Source organism: Elaeis guineensis, chromosome 5 (assembly GCF_000442705.2).
Source record: "Elaeis guineensis isolate ETL-2024a chromosome 5, EG11, whole genome shotgun sequence".
Classification (NCBI taxonomy): Eukaryota; Viridiplantae; Streptophyta; class Magnoliopsida; order Arecales; family Arecaceae; genus Elaeis; species Elaeis guineensis.
In genome coordinates, this window is record NC_025997.2 from 126,960,231 (window position 1) to 126,980,484 (window position 20,254).

A 20,254-nucleotide genomic window follows, 5' to 3' on the forward strand; every position below is an offset into this window, starting at 1 on the left:
GATAATTCATAGAAAATGGGCATTAAATGGATGAATGTGATCCAGAACAGGCATATGTCATAGCTTTGACACTCCTGACATTTTTGTGAAATGAATTCGCTCAAAATCCACTGCTTTGAGGCAATGAACAGCTTCTCATGCCTTGCTACTAGTTTAGAGCTAATGAAACGAGTGATTCATGAACCACCTTGCTCATACATTTTCCTGCAGAGAGCAGTCTGCATTTCTTCAAGATGCAGAAAACAAAGAATTGCTCTCCAAAACCCTCCTAATGGTAATCTCCCAAAAACACTTCAGTCTCATAATCCTTTTGGAGTACCTCTGGGACATGACAAGCCATTTTTCCTGCTTGTACTAACTTGTAAACAGTAAACAGAAGAATCTTTGGCTGCTGGAACACGCGGTGATCTTGAAAATTTTGGCCTGCAATGCATGAACGAGGATGTGAGCAAGGTTTTCAACTCTGATATGCAGTAATTTTGGTGTGTGACCCATACCAATGTGAGCTCAGATATCAATCTACTATGGGCAAAGGCTGAGTAATCTTCAACAATTACCAACACAACAGGATATCTCAGTTGATAAGAAATTTATTGGCCAATATAATGAAAATGACAGTAACTTTTCTCTTAAACAGCGGTCCTAATATTTAGCAATTAAAAAATCCACTAAAGAAAAAAAAAAAAAAGGACCCCAATCCCACCTATATATTGATATAAAATGGGATAATATCTGGGAATAAATAAGCTTATAAGCCAACAAAAAATATTTGGGTATTCTGTATCACAAAGTGCTTATCTATCATATCAACTGAGATGGAAAAAAAATGAATGTGAGAGAAGGTTATTTCATGACTAACAAGCATAGAAAAGCTTTACAGAATAACATATGTGAGACAAGTTTTTAAGCAGCCTCACTTTCTTTTAGGGATTTGAATTTGATCATCAGACTCATTTGAAGCATCTCTCTTTTCAGCATGAGCTCCTCCCTGTATTGTATAGAAAGATGGTCATTGCAGAAGGAAGCATTAAAGCAGCTGAATGGTAAATAACATAGGCATATCTGACCGCATTACAATGAAAGCAGTATAATGGAGTAAACCATAATGCACGGATTCAAGACAGAATGCCACCAAAGTTATATGATCAGAGAAATAAGTGCAGGCTGTAAAATTTTGGTGGAGAAAGGCCAGCACGACCAACGGTTGATATAAGAAAAATGTTCATGCACTGCCAACCATGCAAGCAAATCTGCTGGATCATTTGTCCTATGCAATTCGTGCATCAATTTCATGCAATGCTCAGGCATGCCACTCTTTCAAATGCATTATGAAGATTGCTCCATCTCCATTGTACTTATCAAATTAACCTAATATATATCAAAGACAGATGGACTTTTTCTTAGCAGAAAGACAGAGATATTCCAAAATAACAAAGTTGTGCCATTGATTCCTGGCTTCCTTCAGTCCCAGCACATAAATTCCAGCAAACAATTTCAACTGGAAATTTTCAAGGTTTTCAATCACTTAATTCAAATTCACTTCTTTCTCTCTATATATATTGAAATGCACAAGCTCATTTATATGTAATTCTTATGGTGACAGAGAAAATCAATTTTTTCTTTTATCATGCAAAAATCTTATTCTTGGGTCTATTTTTAACAATACTTGCATAAATATCAATGCAGCTCATCTTGTAAATTTTGAAAATTTATTTATCTAGGTAATATGATCAACTTGAAAACAAATATCCACCATTTTCCCACCAACTCGGGTGCACCAAAACAAAAAAGAAGGGGAGGGGGGGGGGGCGGGGGAGAGAGAGAGACTTATTAATCTGCATATTAGAAAATAACATCTTCCTGACATACATCAGAGAGTAAAGAGTGTTTGGATGCAAGGGAATTTACAGAAAAGGAAACGTAGAATTTCCCCATAAAACAGAAAATATTCCAGAGGTTTAGAAATGAGATTTCCAATTTTTTTCAATCTTTTGTTGAAACAAGCAAATGGAAAAAGTAGAGTTTACAAGGACAATAAGTTCTCCATGCAGTTTACCAAAAAACCACAATATCCCCCCACCCCCTCCCCCCAAAAAAACGGAGCAGGCAAAGCTACAACAGAACCCCACCAATCTTCTATCTACATCAACCATGTAATGCTGCACCTCTGTAGGTTTTCTAACTCTCAACTCATGAGGAGGGCTCACAATCTCCACCCAGCTTCATAGCATAAAAGGCTGCTGTTGATTTACTTATTAACTTCAAATAACTTCAACCAAATGAATCACAATTCTAAAAATTCCACCTCCTTAAATGCAGGCTTGCTGAAAGCCCCACTTCAAATTCAAATTGGAAAATAGAACCAAGTCCTACAACTCACACATATAAGCCCTGACAAAATTTTTTGAAGCCAAGTTATACATCAGTTTATTACAGGAATCAATCTCCAAACACCCCCCACTTTACAAAAAAGAAAGAATGAAGAAATCACCTTGTCTATTTCCCTGCATTCTAATCACCATCTTAAAACTTGGTTCTGGTTCTGGTTTTGGCAAGTTTTGGAGTTTTGATTTAACAAAAAAAAAAGAAAGAAAATGAAAAATAGAAGGAAAAATGGTGCTAAGTATTTCACAAAAGCATTTCTCAAAATTTTAAAACATTTTGAGTTATATAGATTCCTGGTTATAATATTGATGATTTTAGCTCAAGTTACTACTGTATACAGGTGAAATTCATAAGTGATATTGGTACATGAACACATGTACATTCAACATACTGAACTACAATTGTTTGAAAATTCATTGAATGCTCTGAAACTTTTCAATCCCTATTATGTTCACATCTTTATTATCTTCATCATTTTTTAGTAGAAGTGGAAAATATATTAAACTTGGAATGTCCTTCTCATATGTTCAAGGTTAACTGGCTATCTGATCAAATGCATGTAGTTATAAACATAAAAAATATTTGATATAGAAAAAGCAGATTTTATTACTATAAATGATGGTTTCGTCAACTTAGCTATTTATAAAGTATCATAGTAGGAAAGTATCTATATGTTTCAGCCTGTCCCGGATTAAATTTGTCATCTATAAGTAAATATTCTTCTTTGTATTAAATTAAAGAAAGAAAAAAAACCATCCAAAATTGACTCTACTTTTAATGAATAGCTCGTCAATGATATTGAACACCAAAATATAGCTTTTTTCTGAAAAAGAAAAAAAAAAAAGCCTACAAGGCTAGTTTTGCTCAGTTTTGATCAACATTCAACAAAACCGAGATTTTGAGGATAAGTTTCAGTTTGATTGCAGCTGAAACAGTTCAATATTGGCCAAAAACAACCTTAGTTATGAAAGAAAACAGAGGTTGGTCAATGATGATGGATAACCAAGTTTTGAAGAGAGAATTCTTCATCAACAATCTCCACTCATCATCAAAGCTACGAAACATGATGAAGTCAATAAATTCCTAGTCCAAATCACATACTTCTGCAAAACTAACAATTTTTTGCCATGAATAATGGCTGCTTATTGTGGATGGATTTATGGTCATCTTGAATTATGAATATGGCTGATGATCTGCACAGATCATCATGGCAATGTTTTTATTTTTTAATATTCTTAACTTGGCCCATCACATTAAGTGTCAAGTTAGTCTTCATGATACATTCTTGGTTTTGTTGTTGAGCATATCAAGATTTGCAAGGCATTCTTAACAATGATTCTTCTTTTAGTTGGACAACATGAATCATTCAGATCTGAAAAACTAAAAGCTACGTAGCCATTAGCAGAGTTAATCTAGATGGTGCTTGGTAAAAATAATTGGGAAGCAACAGGGGTGCAAGGAAAGTATTTAATTTACCTCAGATAATGCATGAAAAACACCAAATGGAATAATTTTTCGCATTCTTACTACAAATACTCATTTTGATCAGTCCACTGGTCATGTGAGCACATATTGCTAGTTCAAATAGTTGGGTGAGATTTAGTGTAATGTCTCTTGTTGGTTTTAGACAAATCCTGGCTGGTCATGTTTAGAGCCAAGCTTGATTTGAGTGTTATACTAAACGAATAAAACTGGCATAAAATATGGTAAAAGCAACTTGTACATTCAAGTTCGGATTCATTTTCTCAAATGAAAAGACTCAACCACGTCCAGGTACTATTCAAATTAATAGTGAACCACTATTTCAATTTCAATAAAACATTGGACACTCATAATAAGTACAATAGAAAATATTGGGATAATAAGGAAGAAAGGGGTAGAAAAATGACAAATACAACACCTTAGATATGCTACTGTGTCCTGTATAATGCCTCTAGGAATGTGAACAGGATAAAGGTAGACCCAAGTTTCAGGTTTGTCTTGCATCCTTGGTGCACAACCTAATGGATTTTTTTTTGATGAAATTGATACCATCCTCATTTCATTCTTTGGATAACCAGCCACTCACCTCACCTCAGAAATTATGTCTTGCACGTTGAAAGAATATAAACAAATTGCCAGTTGTTGTATGAATTGATTCACAAAAGCAAGCATCTAATTCAATAAGCATATTCTGATCACCAACCATCACTTCAGTACAATTACCGCCATATGATAGATCCATTTAGAATATATGATACAAAGAATGTCACGGAGTAAAAGCAATTTAAGATGTTAATTATGACAACAAAGAGTAGACAATTCCCATGTTTATTGTCTAGTTGCCTTGTTAGAATGGTCTGAGGTTATTTTCTTTCCTTCATCTATGCTATATTAAAAATGAGATATCTAAATTTTGGAAAATTCTAAGAATGTTCTGTTTATAATTTTCTCCTCAAAATGCCCCGATCTCTTTATACAAATCCCTTTATATAAAGCTTGTTAAGACAATTGGGCTGAGAGCCCCAACAATATTGCAGGAAAAAAGAAAGAAGACTCAGTTGTGATAACAAACTTCACAACAGCATATGCCGGTGAGCTCCACAGCCATTAAAAGAACACTTGGCGAATGAGCAGTAATACATCAGACACGAAATTGCTAGAAGAAAGCTCTCTATATATGGTTATGGGTTAGAAGAGGTGTTTCTAGGGTGTTATGTGACCAATGCATTCCTTAACAACTCAAGAAAAATATAAAATAAGGCTTGCAATATTATATGCTTAAAAAATGTAGTATAAATGAAACTGGTCGAATGCTAAAAAGAAACAGAATGGGTAGAGGCATAAAACTAATGGTAATCTAATATAGAGTGCTGAAGAACCAATTGAGATGATATGATATGTAGAATAACTAAGGATGTTTCAATATGGAGAGGTGCTTGAATCTTTATTGAATGTTCGAAAAAGAGGATAAGATCCAATGGATTATGAGGAAACAACTTGGAAAAACTTGCAATAACACCAGAAATAACCTTCAATGAAAAATTAGATGATGAGGATTAATAAAGTCAACCACAAATAGTTGAAATCGGTGTTACAAAAATAGGTGCATGCTGATACATTCAATTTGTAAGCTATTACCAACTAATTATTGCAAACTAGCTCTTATGATCTTTAAAGTTAAAGGTCGCATTCACCAATAATTTCTCTAATATCCTCAGATCTATAAATATTATTGTGTCGCAGCATGTCTTTCCCAACAAAGATTACTCCTGCATTTATTTATTCATATAGTTGCTATTGCCACCAGGAAATTAGTGTCTTAAACTACCTCTACATCCTCTCCTCTTAAGCCTACCTTTTAATCGGGGCATATCAACGCTGCAATCAACAGGTAGCATGCAGTGGAATGATAAGTAGATATACATTCTATAGTATACAAATAAGTACCTAAGATTAACATTTTCAACATACCACTACTCAAAGAGCACGTTTATGGAATAGTTGGCACAAATGTGGCTCTATGACATCAACCTTTCAAGAAAAATATAAAGAATTTGATACATCAACATCATCATATTCCATAAGCTGCTTTAGTATTTAACATGCAAATGGAAAAATAAAATAACAGATCAAGAACATTCTTACCTCATCTACTGATCTTGAATGCTCCTTCCCGGCCGGAACTTTCATGTCAATCAACGGCTGCTCCTTCTCCTTCTCACTGATCAATCTCTCCACCAGACCCAGCTTCCTCTTCTTCCTGCATACATTCCATAGTTTCTTATCCCGGACCTTCCACACGATCCCCTTCCTAAAGATGAGCTTCTCCGACTTCCAACCTGGGGAGCTCGTGTCGATAACCGTCACCTCCGTCTTCGAGTACGTCGACAAATCCGACTCGACAGGACTTCCTGCCGTCCCCCGCTTCCTTCTTGCCTTCGTCCGGCTCTTCTTGGCCTCCGCGACGCTGTTCTCAGCGCTCGACGGCGAAGTCGCCGGAGTAACGCGGCAAGCCGCCGGCGCCCCGGCCAAGAAGTTGCCGCCGATACTCGCCGAGATGGAAGGGACGCAGGCCTTAGGGTTGGGCTGCTTCCGGGCGCTCTTCTTGCTCGCCCTTAGGGTTGCGGGGGCGGAGCCATCCCCCATGATGAAGAGCTCCGCCAAGGCGGAGCCCATCAGATCGAAAATCTGCTCCTTCCCGCCGGCAGTTTTGTTCCCCGCGGCGGAGACCGGTGGCGACGGATGCGGCTGCCTCCGCCACGCATCGGAGGGCCGAGTCTCAGGAGGAGGAAGAGGAGGAAAGCAAGAATTCGTGTTGGGGTCAGGGTTAGGGTTGGAGGAGAGGAAGTGGTCGAGATCGAGGTCGGCGGGGATAGAGAAGCCCTTGGAGGTATGGAGGCGATCGAGCCAGTTGGAGCTCGACCTCGAGGTCGAGATCGAGCACAGCATTTTGGTTGTTTCGAGATTTCTATCCCTTTTTTCTTTAAATCAAATGAAAGATTGCGAGAACTGGTGCAGAGTTGTGGTCGGCATGGAGACTGGAGAGGAAGAGAGTGGGAGGAAAAAGAGGGGAAATGAAGACGAAGGACTATTAGGTGAATTAAGATCGCCCCCTTTTGGTCTGTTAAGTTCCCTTCCCTCATTTACTCTTTATAATAACCAAATCACCTCCCACCCTCACCCGCTTCACCATGATGGCATTGTCGAGAATAACAATATCCGAAGTATGCGAATGCCAGAAGCCAGTATCCTCCCGATGATGTCTGGCGGCTGCAAGCTGAGCATCTACTGTAGAAAAAAATATTATAAATAATTTTTTTATCTTAATTCATTAAATATATATATTTTTTTATTATAAAAATTTAAAAAAAATAACATCAACAGCCAAACAGATTTTTTTTTTTTACAAAAAATAAAAAAAATCCAACGAGGAGATAAAACTTTCATGATTGGATTGATCATAGAAAAAATTATGGATAAACTTTAAAGATATTTGAATAATTTTGATAAACATCACGTAACCCTCTAGAATTTATTCATTCTTATTTTTTTAATATTTTAACGTGCGAGCATAAGCACGTACGGCTTACTTCGAAGACGTTCGCATGCGGTGTACTTCGGAGAGCAATGACGGTCCAATTATAATTCCTTTCATGATCGATCCGATCATAGAAGTTTTATCTCTAATGAGGTCCTTTTCCACAGATGAAATGTTCGATATAGGATGCCAACGCTTAACCTTTCCCTACTGTTCGGTGACATACAGGGTCTGACGAGACTCCTACCTACGACCTACGGATGGAATGTTCGACATAGGATATCAATGCTTAACCTTGGCCCCTTCCCACGAATGGAATGTTCGATGCAGCATGCTTCGGAGAGCATTGACGGCCTGAGACTCGAGCCTCGACCATCGGCGGGGGGGGGGGAGCTCAAGCCCATTACCATTGGGCTGCCACCGCGATGGCAACAGATTTTTATTGTCAAAAATTAAAAAAAATAATTTTTATTTTTATTTTAAAAAAATACAACAATGCCACAGGCGGATGTGTCTTGTTGCGATTATCGGTCAAGGGGTCGGATCTCCGCATACGTGAGGTATTGTCTGCTTTGACTCATAACCATCTTTGGGCTTCAGTGAGCCTTAGGCTTCAGCGAACCTTGGTCATTTAGAGCCTCACGGTTTTGTCCTTTAAAAAGCGCAGTATGTGTGGCTCCCACAGATGGCGCCAATATTGCGGTTATGGGTCGAGAGGTCGGATCTCCACATACGTGAAGTATTGTCCGTTTTAGCTCATGACCATCTTTGGACTTCAGTGGGCCTTAGGCTTCAGTGGACCTTGATCATTTAGAGCCTCACGATTTTATCCTTTAAAAAATACCTCACGTGGAAGAGAAGATTCTGATCTATATAAACTATACTCTCTCTTGACTCTAACCGATGTAGGACTAAAGAAATTTTCTCTACACCACAACATGCCTCAAACTTTTTTTTTTTTTTTTTTGTGGCTGAGCTACTACTTGCAACTCTGTTTCATATTCCGGCCTCCCACTTGATTGATCTTGGTCGAATGCCCACATAAAACCCTTTCCGGTGTTTAGCATCTCCAACAAATTTGCAGTCATGGTGATTCTTTCATTTCTTATCATCTCCATCCTCCAATAACATCTCCAAAGAGCAAAAGATAGTGAACTACTTTTAGTGTTGCATAAATGTGCTCTGTTTTAAGGTTCAATCTGATGTGCAGAAGCTAAACTAATCAATTACACAGTTGCAGAGTTCGATCTTCTAATCACAAGATATTTTTCATGGCTAAAATAAATTCATTCAAAAACTGTCATTTGTACTATTGATAAAGCATGAAGATTAGAAGCGGTTATAACTCTTTACAAACCTATCCATCACTGCTGTCAAGGTTCAGAAACTGATCCACTGATACACAGGTATGCATGACCAACCAGACAGAACAGAAAAATGGGTAAGTGTTAGTGCAACTCCAAGTGATGGAAACGCCTAAACAAATTTTAAAAATCCCAGAAATCAGTCCTTGCGATAATTTACCACAAATTCATCAGATTTCATGCCAAAAAGGATTTTTCACCAGCACTCTGCAAGTTCACTGTAAACTTTGCAGAGCATCCACTGTAACCCTGTCAAAGTCGTTACACCTAGGAAATTTCACTTCACTTCATTAGTTAGCTAACAGCAGAAAGAACAGATTGAGGGAGTAAAACAAGCGAAACCATGTTAGACTACAAGGGAAAATAGCCTATTTTCTGTAAGTTCTTTGCTACAGTTGATTCCAATTATTGCAGCACCGAATTGGAAGTTCATTGTAGCTCAAACTCGTAAACATTTATGAACATTGTGGCCCATGTATATAGCAAGATTCTACTTAAACAATCCGGACAGAATTACCAAACTTGCTTACGTTTCCTGGCCCCACTGAGCAGATATAACTGAACCGTCACTAAAATCTGACTAACATTTCAGCAAGCTATATAGATATCAACAGCCACCACTGATAGCTCACAAGCAATTCAGGACTTCAAACAGTAATATGAGATGAAAAGTGGGCCCTGCCAATTCTAATGGTCATATCACCTTCAGTTCCAAATTATGATTTGTTCCATCAAAACGAAGGAAAGGATAATCTACTGTGACAAAGAAGAAAGATTCGCATTGGAAAGTTATGAACCAGAAACCTGTATACCTCTCTTCTTACTGCTCCTCCAATAACTGTTCATAGATATCACAGGAAGACAAACCTACTGCCATTCTATCTGTATGGTAACATGGCTAATATTGAACTCCCTTTACATCCTATCACCAGAAGGATAGCACCATATCAGCATCTGCCTTTCAAGTGATCATCACATGGAATGCTAGGAAAGCCCTTCCCTACTATGATGGCCCATATGTGCAGCTTGTGGTATGGCTGCAACACCACCTAGCTCACACAACCCCTTCTGCAGCCTGGTTACATCCTTGGGGTACTCTCCGTGAGGACCTCAAGTATGTTCGTCAGCATCTTGATTGTGGTTATCAACACAATGAAAGAGAAAACAGGGGTGCAAACAAGATCAATTATCTCATATTAAGGTTTGTACCATATGATGGCCTCACCAATCATCACCCCCATGCTCCGAATGGGGTATCCAAGCACATGTAGATAGGCACTATGCACATTGATGTTCCTTTGCATTTTTACGGTCTCTTTCAAGTTGGGACTTTGGCTAGGAGCATCTTCAGCATGCCTCAGCAGATGTCCGTTTCCTTGTGTTTGGAATTTCCTGAATGATGGTGATGAGTTGTAAACTTTGACCATGTTCCACACCGTGTCCATGTTCATGATTGTGGTCATCATGGTTATGACTGTGATCATGGTTTGACTTTGAGCAACCTTGGTGGTTGTGACCTTATCGTCCATGATCATTGTTGGGACAAATCAACCGACCTCTAACTCTGACTCTATATCGGCCGAATGAACATATATCTCTGACTCATAATCGGCTGACCGACCGACAGTCGGCTATTATCGACCAACAACAAATGACTTGATCAACCTCCGATCGAAGACCATCGGCATATCAGAGTTACCAGCCGATGCACATTCGGATCCTCTACCGACTTATCAGTATTACCGACTACAGTCGGTCTGTCTGCTCAACATATCCTAACCGTTATTAACGGTTATTGACTACGTGTTACGACTATCAATGAAAATAAACAACCCACTAACTCTATGATTATGGTCCGATAATTTAGCGCCATAAAAGACAGGACCACGTGCTCGACGGTTACATTAGAATCATCTATAAAAGGAGAGGTAAATGAGCGGCACGGGTAAGACAATTTTGGACCAAAACTCTGCCACTCTCAATATTCTTATTAGCTGTTCACCAACCCCCTCTCTGACTTAAGCATCCGAGGGTCACTGTCGGACATAACTCCGATCTGTGAGGACTTTGTCTTGCAGATGCTCTTCACTGACGATAGACGACAGAGAGTTGGCTGCAACAGATTGGTGCGCCAGGAAGGGGACAACTACAGTCAACCATGCCGATAACCAGAACTCAGCATTCGACTGGATTGGCAAGACAGTCTTCCCACTGGAAAGATGTTCCTCCCCCACCTACGGTGGTAGAGCCCAGTTCCTCACATCCTGTGGTTACCACGGACGCATAGATTGCTGCACTCATGCAGCAAATGAAAGTTTTGATAGAGACAGTTCAAAACCTCCAACAGCAGCAAACCCAGCAGCAGCAACCGCCAGTGGAGTAATCGATGGCTCAGTCGGTGCCATCTAGGCACAGCCGCCGTCCTTCACAATGCTTACCTTCCTCATCTCCAGAGCGACCGTCTCGATATTTTCACTGAGACAGACAACCACATTCTCGGTACTCTCATCGTGCCATCCACCATTCACGGCGTTCTCCCTCTCCTTCTCATGCATATAGTATCAAGAAGGAGAAACGGCTGCGGATGCCTTCTATTTCTCCTTCTTTGAGTTCTTCAGGGGATTCCACCTTCGGAGTTTTTCAGCAACGGCGGCTTGATGACTATGAATGCAAATTTTAAAAAATTGATTATTAGCTCGTCCGACTTCAAGTAGAAGATTGGAAGTCTTCAAATGACTATGACTTTTACACTGTCCAGCCTCTCTCTCAATGCATCCTGGATGAACCAATTTTCTCTTGATTTAAGATACCGCAGATGGAGTCATACGATGGCTCCACTGACCTGATCGATCATTTGGAGAGCTATAAGACTCTCATGATGATCTAGGGGGCAACCGATGTCCTCTTATACATTGGCTTCTCGGTAACTCTTCGAAAGACTGCTCGAGCCTGATATTCCGAACTTCAGTTGGGGAGTATTAACTCTTGCGAGCAGCTTGAACATTCTTTTATGGTCCACTTCAGCACAAGCCGAAGGCCGTCATGGACATCCGATAGTCTCTTCTCAATTAAGCAAGGTGAGACAGAGACACTGGGAGACTTTGTGGCTTATTTCAATACAATCACGCTTGAGGTAAGGGACCTCAATGAAGACATGGCTATATCGACCATGAAAAGAGATCTGAGGAGATCCAGATTTACTTACTCTCTTGACAAAACTCTCCTCCAAATCTATGCTGAACTTCTGGAGTGTGCGTATAAGTACATTCATATAGATGAAGCTGCTTCTGACCGACGCTAAATAGATAGAAAAGGTCAGAAGAAGAAATAAAAAAAAAATGAAGCTCTAATCGAATCAAGTAGGCCGACTATCAATAAGCAAGCTTCATCTCGAAGATGAAGTCCGAAATCGAACTATGACAGATATGACTCCTACACTCCTCTCTATGCGTAGATCCTGATGGAGATCGAAGGAGAAAAGTACTTACGACATCCTCCATCAATGAAAGTACCATCGAGGAGTTGAGACAGGAAGAAGTACTATCGGTTCTATCATGATCACAGTCATGATACCGAACAGTGCATCCAGCTCAGAGATGAGATGAAAACTCTGATTCGACAAGGCTACCTCAAAAAATTTCGAAGGGATCAACCGACTCAACCTCCTGCTGACCGATAACCTCAGCCACAAACTGAGGAGACTATCAATAATCAGCCGACTGTAGGAGTGATCATCATGATCTCCGAATGATCAAACTGGGAGGCAACTTTCGAGGAAGAGTCGGTGAAGAAACGACGACTCAACAATATAATAACTTTTTCAGAAGAAGATGTTCGGAGAATTCAAACTCTCCATGGTGATGCTGTCATTGTCTCGGCAACGATAGCTAATTATGATGTAAAAAAAAATTTAGTGGATAATGAAAGTTCTACGAATATTTTATTTTACTCGACTTTCTTTTGAATGCGACTACCGACTGATCGACTTAGAAAAGTCTCGACGTCATTGGTTAGTTTCATAGGAGATGCAGTCATTGTGGAAGGAGAAATCACTCTCCCATTAACCGCAAGAACTGAACGACAACAGAGTATTGTTCTCATGATATTTACGATTGTTCGAGTTTCCTCGACTTATAATGCGATACTCGAACGATCTGGACTGAATGCTCTGAGAGTAATAGTCTCGACTTATCATCTACTAGTCTAATTTTTGACAAAAAATGAAGTCGGAGAGATACATGGAGATCAACAACTTGTCTGACACTACTTTCTAGTTTTCACATAAAATAATCAACATGAAGACTCTTTGTCCGTCGATAAATTGGATCAAAGAGAAAATGAAGAGACGAGTGAATCAGTCGAACAACTGATTTCCATCTTATTAAAAGAAGAAGATCCTGAGAAGACGGTCGAAATTGGATCGTAGCTGTCTGATCCAGAGCGGCAGCAACTAATAAATCTACTCAGGATAAATGTCGATATTTTTTCTTGATCAGCTACTGATATGTCAGGCATTCCTCCAGAAGTAATAATCTATCGGCTAAACATTGATCCAAAGATCAAGCTGGTGAAACAAAAGAAAAGACCTTTTGCTCCTAAAAGACAGAAGGTCATCAATGAAGAAGTCGACAAGCTCCTCACAGCTGGCTTCATCAAAGAAGCTACCTATCCTGATTGGCTTGCCAATATAGTGATGGTGAGAAAGGCCAATGAAAAATAGAGAATCTGCATCAACTATCCAAATCTAAACGAAACTTGTCCAAATGACAGTTTTTCTTTATCAAAAATTGATCAACTAGTTGATGCGACTTCGGAACATCGACTCTTAAGTTTTATGGACGTCTTTGCAGACTACAATCAGATTTGGATGTCATCCAAAGATGAGGAGCACACAGTCTTCGTAATCGATAAAGATATTTACTACTATAAGTAATGTCCTTCGGTTAAAAAAATATCGAAGCCACTTACCAATGGCTTGTCAACAAAATCTTCAAGACACAAATCAAATGAAATATGAAAGTGTATGTGGATGACATGCTGGTAAAAAATTCTTAAATTACTGATCATGTTCGAAACCTAGAAGAAGCCTTCAGCACACTTTGATGACATCAGATGAAGTTGAACCCAACAAAGTATGTGTTCAGAGTAACTTTTGAGAAGTTCCTCAGATTTCTTGTGTCCCAACGAAGAATCAAGGACAATCTCAAGAAAATAAAGGCTATCATCAACATGAAGCATCCTAGTTCCAAGAAAAAGATACAGCAGCTCAACGGAAGGATCGTCGTGCTCAGTCGATTCATATATATCAAGATCGATAGAAAGATGTTTGCTTTTCTTCAAGATCTTGAGGCAATCAAATGACTTCATATGGTTAGATGAGTATTGACAATCCTTCAAAGATCTAAAAAGATATTTGACATCACCACCACTGCTTACAAAATCAAAGGTCGGAGAAACTTTATATCTCTACTTGACGACATTGATGAAAGCAGTTAGTTCGGTGCTTGTTCAAGAGGATGAAAATCAAATTCAATGACCAATCTACTATACTAATAAGGTGCTTCACAATACTGAAGTGAGATATTCAAGAGGAGAGAAAATTTATGCTCTGATCATATCATCACAACGATTTCGTCCATACTTCCAAGCACATTCTATTCTTGTCCTGATGGATCAGCCATTGAAGGCAATCTTGTATCGACCTGATATATCAGGTCGAATGGCAAAGTGGATGATAAAACTCGATGAATTTGATATATAATATCATCCACGTCCATCAATGAAGATGCAAATTTTAGCCGACTTCGTCGTCGAATGTACAATACCAGATAATAAATCTGAGGATGAAGCTAACGATAAAATAAAACAGGCCACGACTCCCGAACCTGACTTAACATCGGTATGGGTGCTATATATTGATGGAGTATCTAATGCACAAGGCAACGGAGCTGGTCTCATCCTCATCAATTCTGAAGGGGTTATAATTGAATATGTCCTTCGATTCAATTTCAAAGCTTCGAATAATCAAGCCAAATATGAAGCACTCTTAGTCAGTTTAAAAATTATCAAGGAGCTTGATATCGATAGTCTGAAAGTCTTTACCGACTCACAATTGATTGTTGGATAGGTTAAGGACAAGTTTGAAGCTCGAGACCCTATTATAATGAAGTATCTTCAGAAAGTGAAAGATCTAACTTCAATATTAAAGTATTTTAAAATTTTTCACATCTCAAGGATAACGAATGCTCGAGCCGATGTACTTTCATGACTCGCAATCTCTTCTTTCAACTCATTAGATCGGACATTCATCGAATATCTTGAACAGTCGAGTATCGATAAAATCGAGGAAGTACAATAAATTACTGATGAACTAAGCTGGATGGATCCGATTGTCCGGTACTTAACTGATGGAACTCTCCCTACAGATCCCTTAGAAACCAAACGACTTAGATGGACGGCCTCTCAATACATTTTGATGAATGGTCATCTATACAAAAGATCATTCTTTCTTTTCTTAATGAAGTGTTTGGGACCAACAGATGCCGACTATGCACTCAGGAAGGTCCACGAAGAGATTTATGAAAATCACTTAAAGGGCAAATCTCTAGCTTATAAGACCTGCGACAAGAATACTATTGGCCCACTGGAAAGATGTTCCTCCCCCACCTTCGGTGCTAGAGCCTAGTTCCTCACATCCTGTGGTTACCACGGATGTATAGATTGCTGCACTCATGCAGCAAATGAAAGTTTTGATAGAGACAGTTCAAAACCTCCAACAGCAGCAAACCCAGTAGTGGCAGCAACCGCCAGTGGAGTAATCGGTGGCTCAGTCAGTGCCATCTAGGCACAGCCACCGTCCTTCACGATGCTTACCTTTTTCATCTCTAGAGTGACCATCTCGACATTTCCACTGAGACAGACAACCACATTCTCCGTACTCTCAACGTGCCACCCATCATTCACGGTGTTCTCCCTCTCCTTCTCATGCATATAGTATCAAGAAGGGGAAACGGCTGCGGATGCCTTCTGTTTCTCCTTCTTCGAGTTCTTCAGGGGGTTCTACCTCCAGAGTTTTCCAGCAATGGTAGCTTGATGACTTAAACGCAAATTTTAAAAAATTGATTATTAGCTCGTCCGACTTCAAGTAGAAGGTTGGAAGTCTTTAAATGACTACGACTTTCACACTGTCCAGCCTCTCTCTCGACGCATCCTGGATGAACCAATTTTTTCTTAGTTTAAGATACCGCAGATGGAGTCATACGATGGCTCCACCGATTTGATCGGTCATTTGGAGAGCTATAAGGCTCTCATGATGATCTAGGGGGCAACCGATGTCCTCTTATACATTGGCTTCTCGGTAACTCTTCGAAAGGCTGCTCGAGCCTGATATTTCGGACTTCAGTTGGAGAGTATTAACTCTTGCGAGCAGCTTGAATATTCTTTTGTGGTCCACTTCAGCACAAGCCGAAGGCCGTCATGGACATCCAATAGTCTCTTCTCAATTAAGCAAGGTGAGACAGAAACACTGAGAGACTTTGTGGCTTGTTTCAATACAATCACGCTTGAGGTAAGGGACCTCAACGAAGATATGGCTATATCGATCATGAAAAGAGATCTGAGAAGATCCATATTTACTTACTCTCTTGACAAAACTTTCCTCCAGATCTATGCTGAACTTCTGAAGCGTGCGTATAAGTACATTCGTACAGATGAAGCTGCTTCTGACCGACGCTAAATAGATAGAAAAGGTCAGAAGAAGAAATAAAAAAAAAAAATGAAGCTCTGATCGAATCAAGTAGGCCGACTATCAATAAGCGAGCTTCATCTCGAAGATGAAGTTCGAAACTGAACTATGACAGATATGACTCCTACACTCCTCTCTCTGCTCTCTGTGCGTAGATCCTGATGGAGATCGAAGGAGAAAAATACTTACGACATCCTCCATCAATGAAAGTACCATCGAAGAGTCGAGACAGGAAGAAGTACTATCAGTTCCATCATGATCACGATCACGATATCGAATAGTACATCCAGCTCAGGGATGAGATGGAAACTCTAATTAGACAAGGCTACCTCGAAAAATTTTGAAGGGATCAACCGACTCAACCTCCTACTGACCGATAACCTCAGCCACAAACTGAGGAGACTATCAATAATTAGCCGATTGCAGGAGTGATCAACATGATCTTCGAATGATCAAACTGGGGGGCAACTTTCGAGGAAGAGTCAGCGAAGAAACGACGACTCAACAATGTAATAACTTTTTCAGAAGAAGATGTTCGGAGAATTCAAACTCTCCATGATGATGCTGTCATTGTCTCGACAATGATAGCTAATTATGATGTAAAAAAAATTTTAGAGAATAATGAAAGTTCTACGAATATTTTGTTTTACTCGACTTTCTTTCGAATGCGACTACCGACTGATCGACTTAGAAAAGTCTCGACGTCATTGATCGGTTTCACAGGAGATGCAGTCATTGTGGAGGAAAAAATCATTCTCTCATTAACCGCAAGAACTGAACGACAACAGAGTACTGTTCTCATGATATTTACGATTGTCCGAGTTTCCTCGACTTATCATCTACTAGTCCAATTTTTGATAAAAAATAAAGTCGGAGAGATACGTGGAGATCAACAACTTGTCTGACACTATTTTCTAATTTTCACATAAAATAATCAACCTGAAGACTCTTTGTCCGTCGATAAATTAGACCAAAGAGAAAATGAAGAGATGAGTGAATCAGTCGAACAACTGATTTTCATCTTATTAAAAGAAGAAGATCCTGAGAAGATGGTCGAAATTGGATCGCAGCTGTCTGATCCAGAGCGGCAGCAACTAATAAATCTACTCAGGATAAATGCTGACATTTTTTTTGGTCAGCTACTGATATGTCAGGCATTCCTCCGGAAGTAATAATCTATCGGCTAAACATTGATCCAAAGATAAGTTGGTGAAACAAAAGAAAAGATCTTTTGCTCCTGAAAGACAGAAGGTCATCAATGAAGAAGTCGACAAGCTCCTCACAGCTGGCTTCATCAAAGAAGCTACCTATCCCGATTGGCTTGCCAATGTAGTGATGGTGAGAAAGGCCAATGAGAAATAGAAAATCTACATCAACTATCCAAATCTAAACGAAACTTGTCCAAATGACAGTTTTTCTTTACCAAAAATTGATCAACTAGTTGATGCGACTTCGAAACACCGACTCTTAAGTTTTATGGACGCCTTTACAGACTACAATTAGATTTGAATGTCATTCGAAGATAAGGAGCACACAGTCTTCATAATCGATAAAGATATTTACTGCTATAAAGTAATGCCCTTCGGTTAAAAAATATCGAAGCCACTTACCAACGGCTTGTCAACAAAATCTTTAAGACACAAATCGGATGAAATATGAAAGTGTATGTGGACGACATGCTGGTGAAAAATTCTCAAACTACTGATCATGTTTGAAACCTAGAAGAAGCCTTCAGCACACTTTGATGACATCAGATGAAGTTGAACCCGACAAAGTATGCGTTCAGAGTAACTTGTGAGAAGTTCCTCAGATTTTTTGTGTCCCAACGAAGAATCGAGGCCAATCTCAAAAAAATAAAGGCTATCATCAACATGAAGCATCCTAGTTCCAAGAAAGAGATACAACAGCTCAACGAAAGGATTATCGCACTCAGCCGATTCATATATATCAAGATCGACAGAAAGATGTTTGCTTTTCTTCAAGATCTTGCGGCAATCAAATGACTTTATATAGTTAGATGACTGTTGACAATCCTTTGAAGACCTAAAAAGATATTTGACATCGCCACTGCTGCTTACAAAATCAAAGGTTGGAGAAACTTTATATCTCTACTTGACGACATTGATGAAAGCAGTTAGTTCGGTACTTATTCAAGAGGATAAAAATCGAATTCAATGATCAATCTACTGTACTAATAAGGTGCTTCACAATACTGAAGTGAGATATTCAAGAGGGGAGAAGATCTACGCTCTGATCATATCATCACAACGATTTCGTCCATACTTCCAAGCATATTCTATTGTTGTCCTGATGGATCAGCTATTGAAGGCAATATTGTATTGACTTGATACATCAGGTCGAATGGCAAAGTGGATGATAAAACTCGATGAATTTGATATATAATATCATCCACGTCCATCAATGAAGATGCAAATTTTAGCCGACTTCATCGTCGAATATACAATACCTGATAATAAACCTGAGGATGAAGCTAACGATAAAATAAAACAGGCCATGACTCTCGAACCCGACTTAACGTCGGTATGGATGCTATATATTGATAGAGTATCTAATGCACAAGGCAACAGAGCTAGTCTCATCCTCATCAATTCTGAAGGGGTTATAATTGAATATATCTTTCGATTCAATTTCAAAGCTTCGAATAATCAAGCCGAATATGAAGCACTCTTAGTCGGTTTAAAAATTATCAAGGAGCTTGATATCGATAGTCTGAAAGTCTTTATCGACTCACAATTGATTGCTGGATAGGTTAAGGACAAGTTTGAAGCCTGAGACCCTATTATAATGAAGTATTTTCAAAAGGTGAAAGATCTAACTTCAATATTAAAGTATTTTGAAATCTTTCACATCCCAAGGATAAATAATGCTTGAGCCAATGTACTTTCATGACTCGCAATCTCTTCTTTCAACTCACTAGATCGGATATTCATCGAATATCTTGAACAGTCGAGTATCGATAAAATCGAGAAAGTGCTACAAATTACTGATGAACTAAGTTGGATGGATCCGATTGTCCGGTACTTAACTGATGGAACTCTCCCTACAAATCTCTCAGAAACCAAATGACTTAGATGGACGGCCTCTCAATATATTTTGATGAATGGTCATCTATACAAAAGATCGTTCTTTCTTTTCTTAGTGAAGTGTTTGGGACCAACAGATGCCGACTATGCACTCAGGAAGGTCCACGAAGGGATTTGTGAAAATCACTTGAGGGGCAAATCTCTAGCTTTCAAGACCTGCGACAAGAATACTATTGGCCCACTATGAAGAAAGATGTAACTAAACTTGTCCGAAAGTGTGAACCATGTCAGAGATATACAAATATACAACACCAATCAGCAAGTCAGTTGATATCAATTGTTGTGTTATGGCCCTTCGCACAATGGAGGATTGACATACTTGGTCCTTTCCTCCGGCATCTGGTCAGAGAAAGTTCATAATGATCGCCATCAATTACTTCACCAAGTGGGTGAAAGCTGAACTTCTGGCATAAATCATTGGGAGCAAGATGGAAGACTTCATTCAGAAATCAATTATATGCAGATTCGGTTTACCACATACCATCATTACTGACAATAGTCGGTAATTCAATAATTAGAATTTTAAAGAGTTCTATATAAAATTTTATATTACGCACAAACTTACATCAGTTGGCCATCCACAATCCAACGAAGAGGTGGAGGTAACTAATCGGATGATTCTGCATGGACTCAAAAC

At 39.1% G+C, this 20,254-nt stretch overlaps 1 protein-coding gene across 1 annotated transcript; it reads right to left on the minus strand.

Annotated features, from left to right (window-relative positions):
• Window positions 1-5: 5 nt before the first annotated feature.
• On the minus strand, window positions 6-6,978 carry LOC105045848 (uncharacterized). Its single transcript, XM_010924269.4, has 3 exons — window positions 6,013-6,978; window positions 918-988; window positions 6-423 (listed from the first exon to the last, which is right to left on the minus strand). Exons 1-3 carry the CDS (start codon window positions 6,814-6,816, stop codon window positions 300-302), a joined length of 999 nt encoding a protein of 332 aa, XP_010922571.1. The 5' UTR covers window positions 6,817-6,978; the 3' UTR covers window positions 6-299.
• Between the last annotated feature and the right edge of the window lie 13,276 nt (window positions 6,979-20,254).

Bases quoted from the DNA above. Each gene is read 5' to 3' on its own strand.
- LOC105045848 (XM_010924269.4), bottom strand. From the start codon at position 6,816: ATGCTGTGCTCGATCTCGACCTCGAGGTCGAGCTCCAACTGGCTCGAT. The intron at 989-6,012 runs GTAAGAATGTTC...TATACAATACAG, and splicing joins ATTCAAGATCAGTAGATGAG to GGAGGAGCTCATGCTGAAAA. The intron at 424-917 runs GTGAGGCTGCTT...CATGCATTGCAG, and splicing joins ATTCAAATCCCTAAAAGAAA to GCCAAAATTTTCAAGATCAC.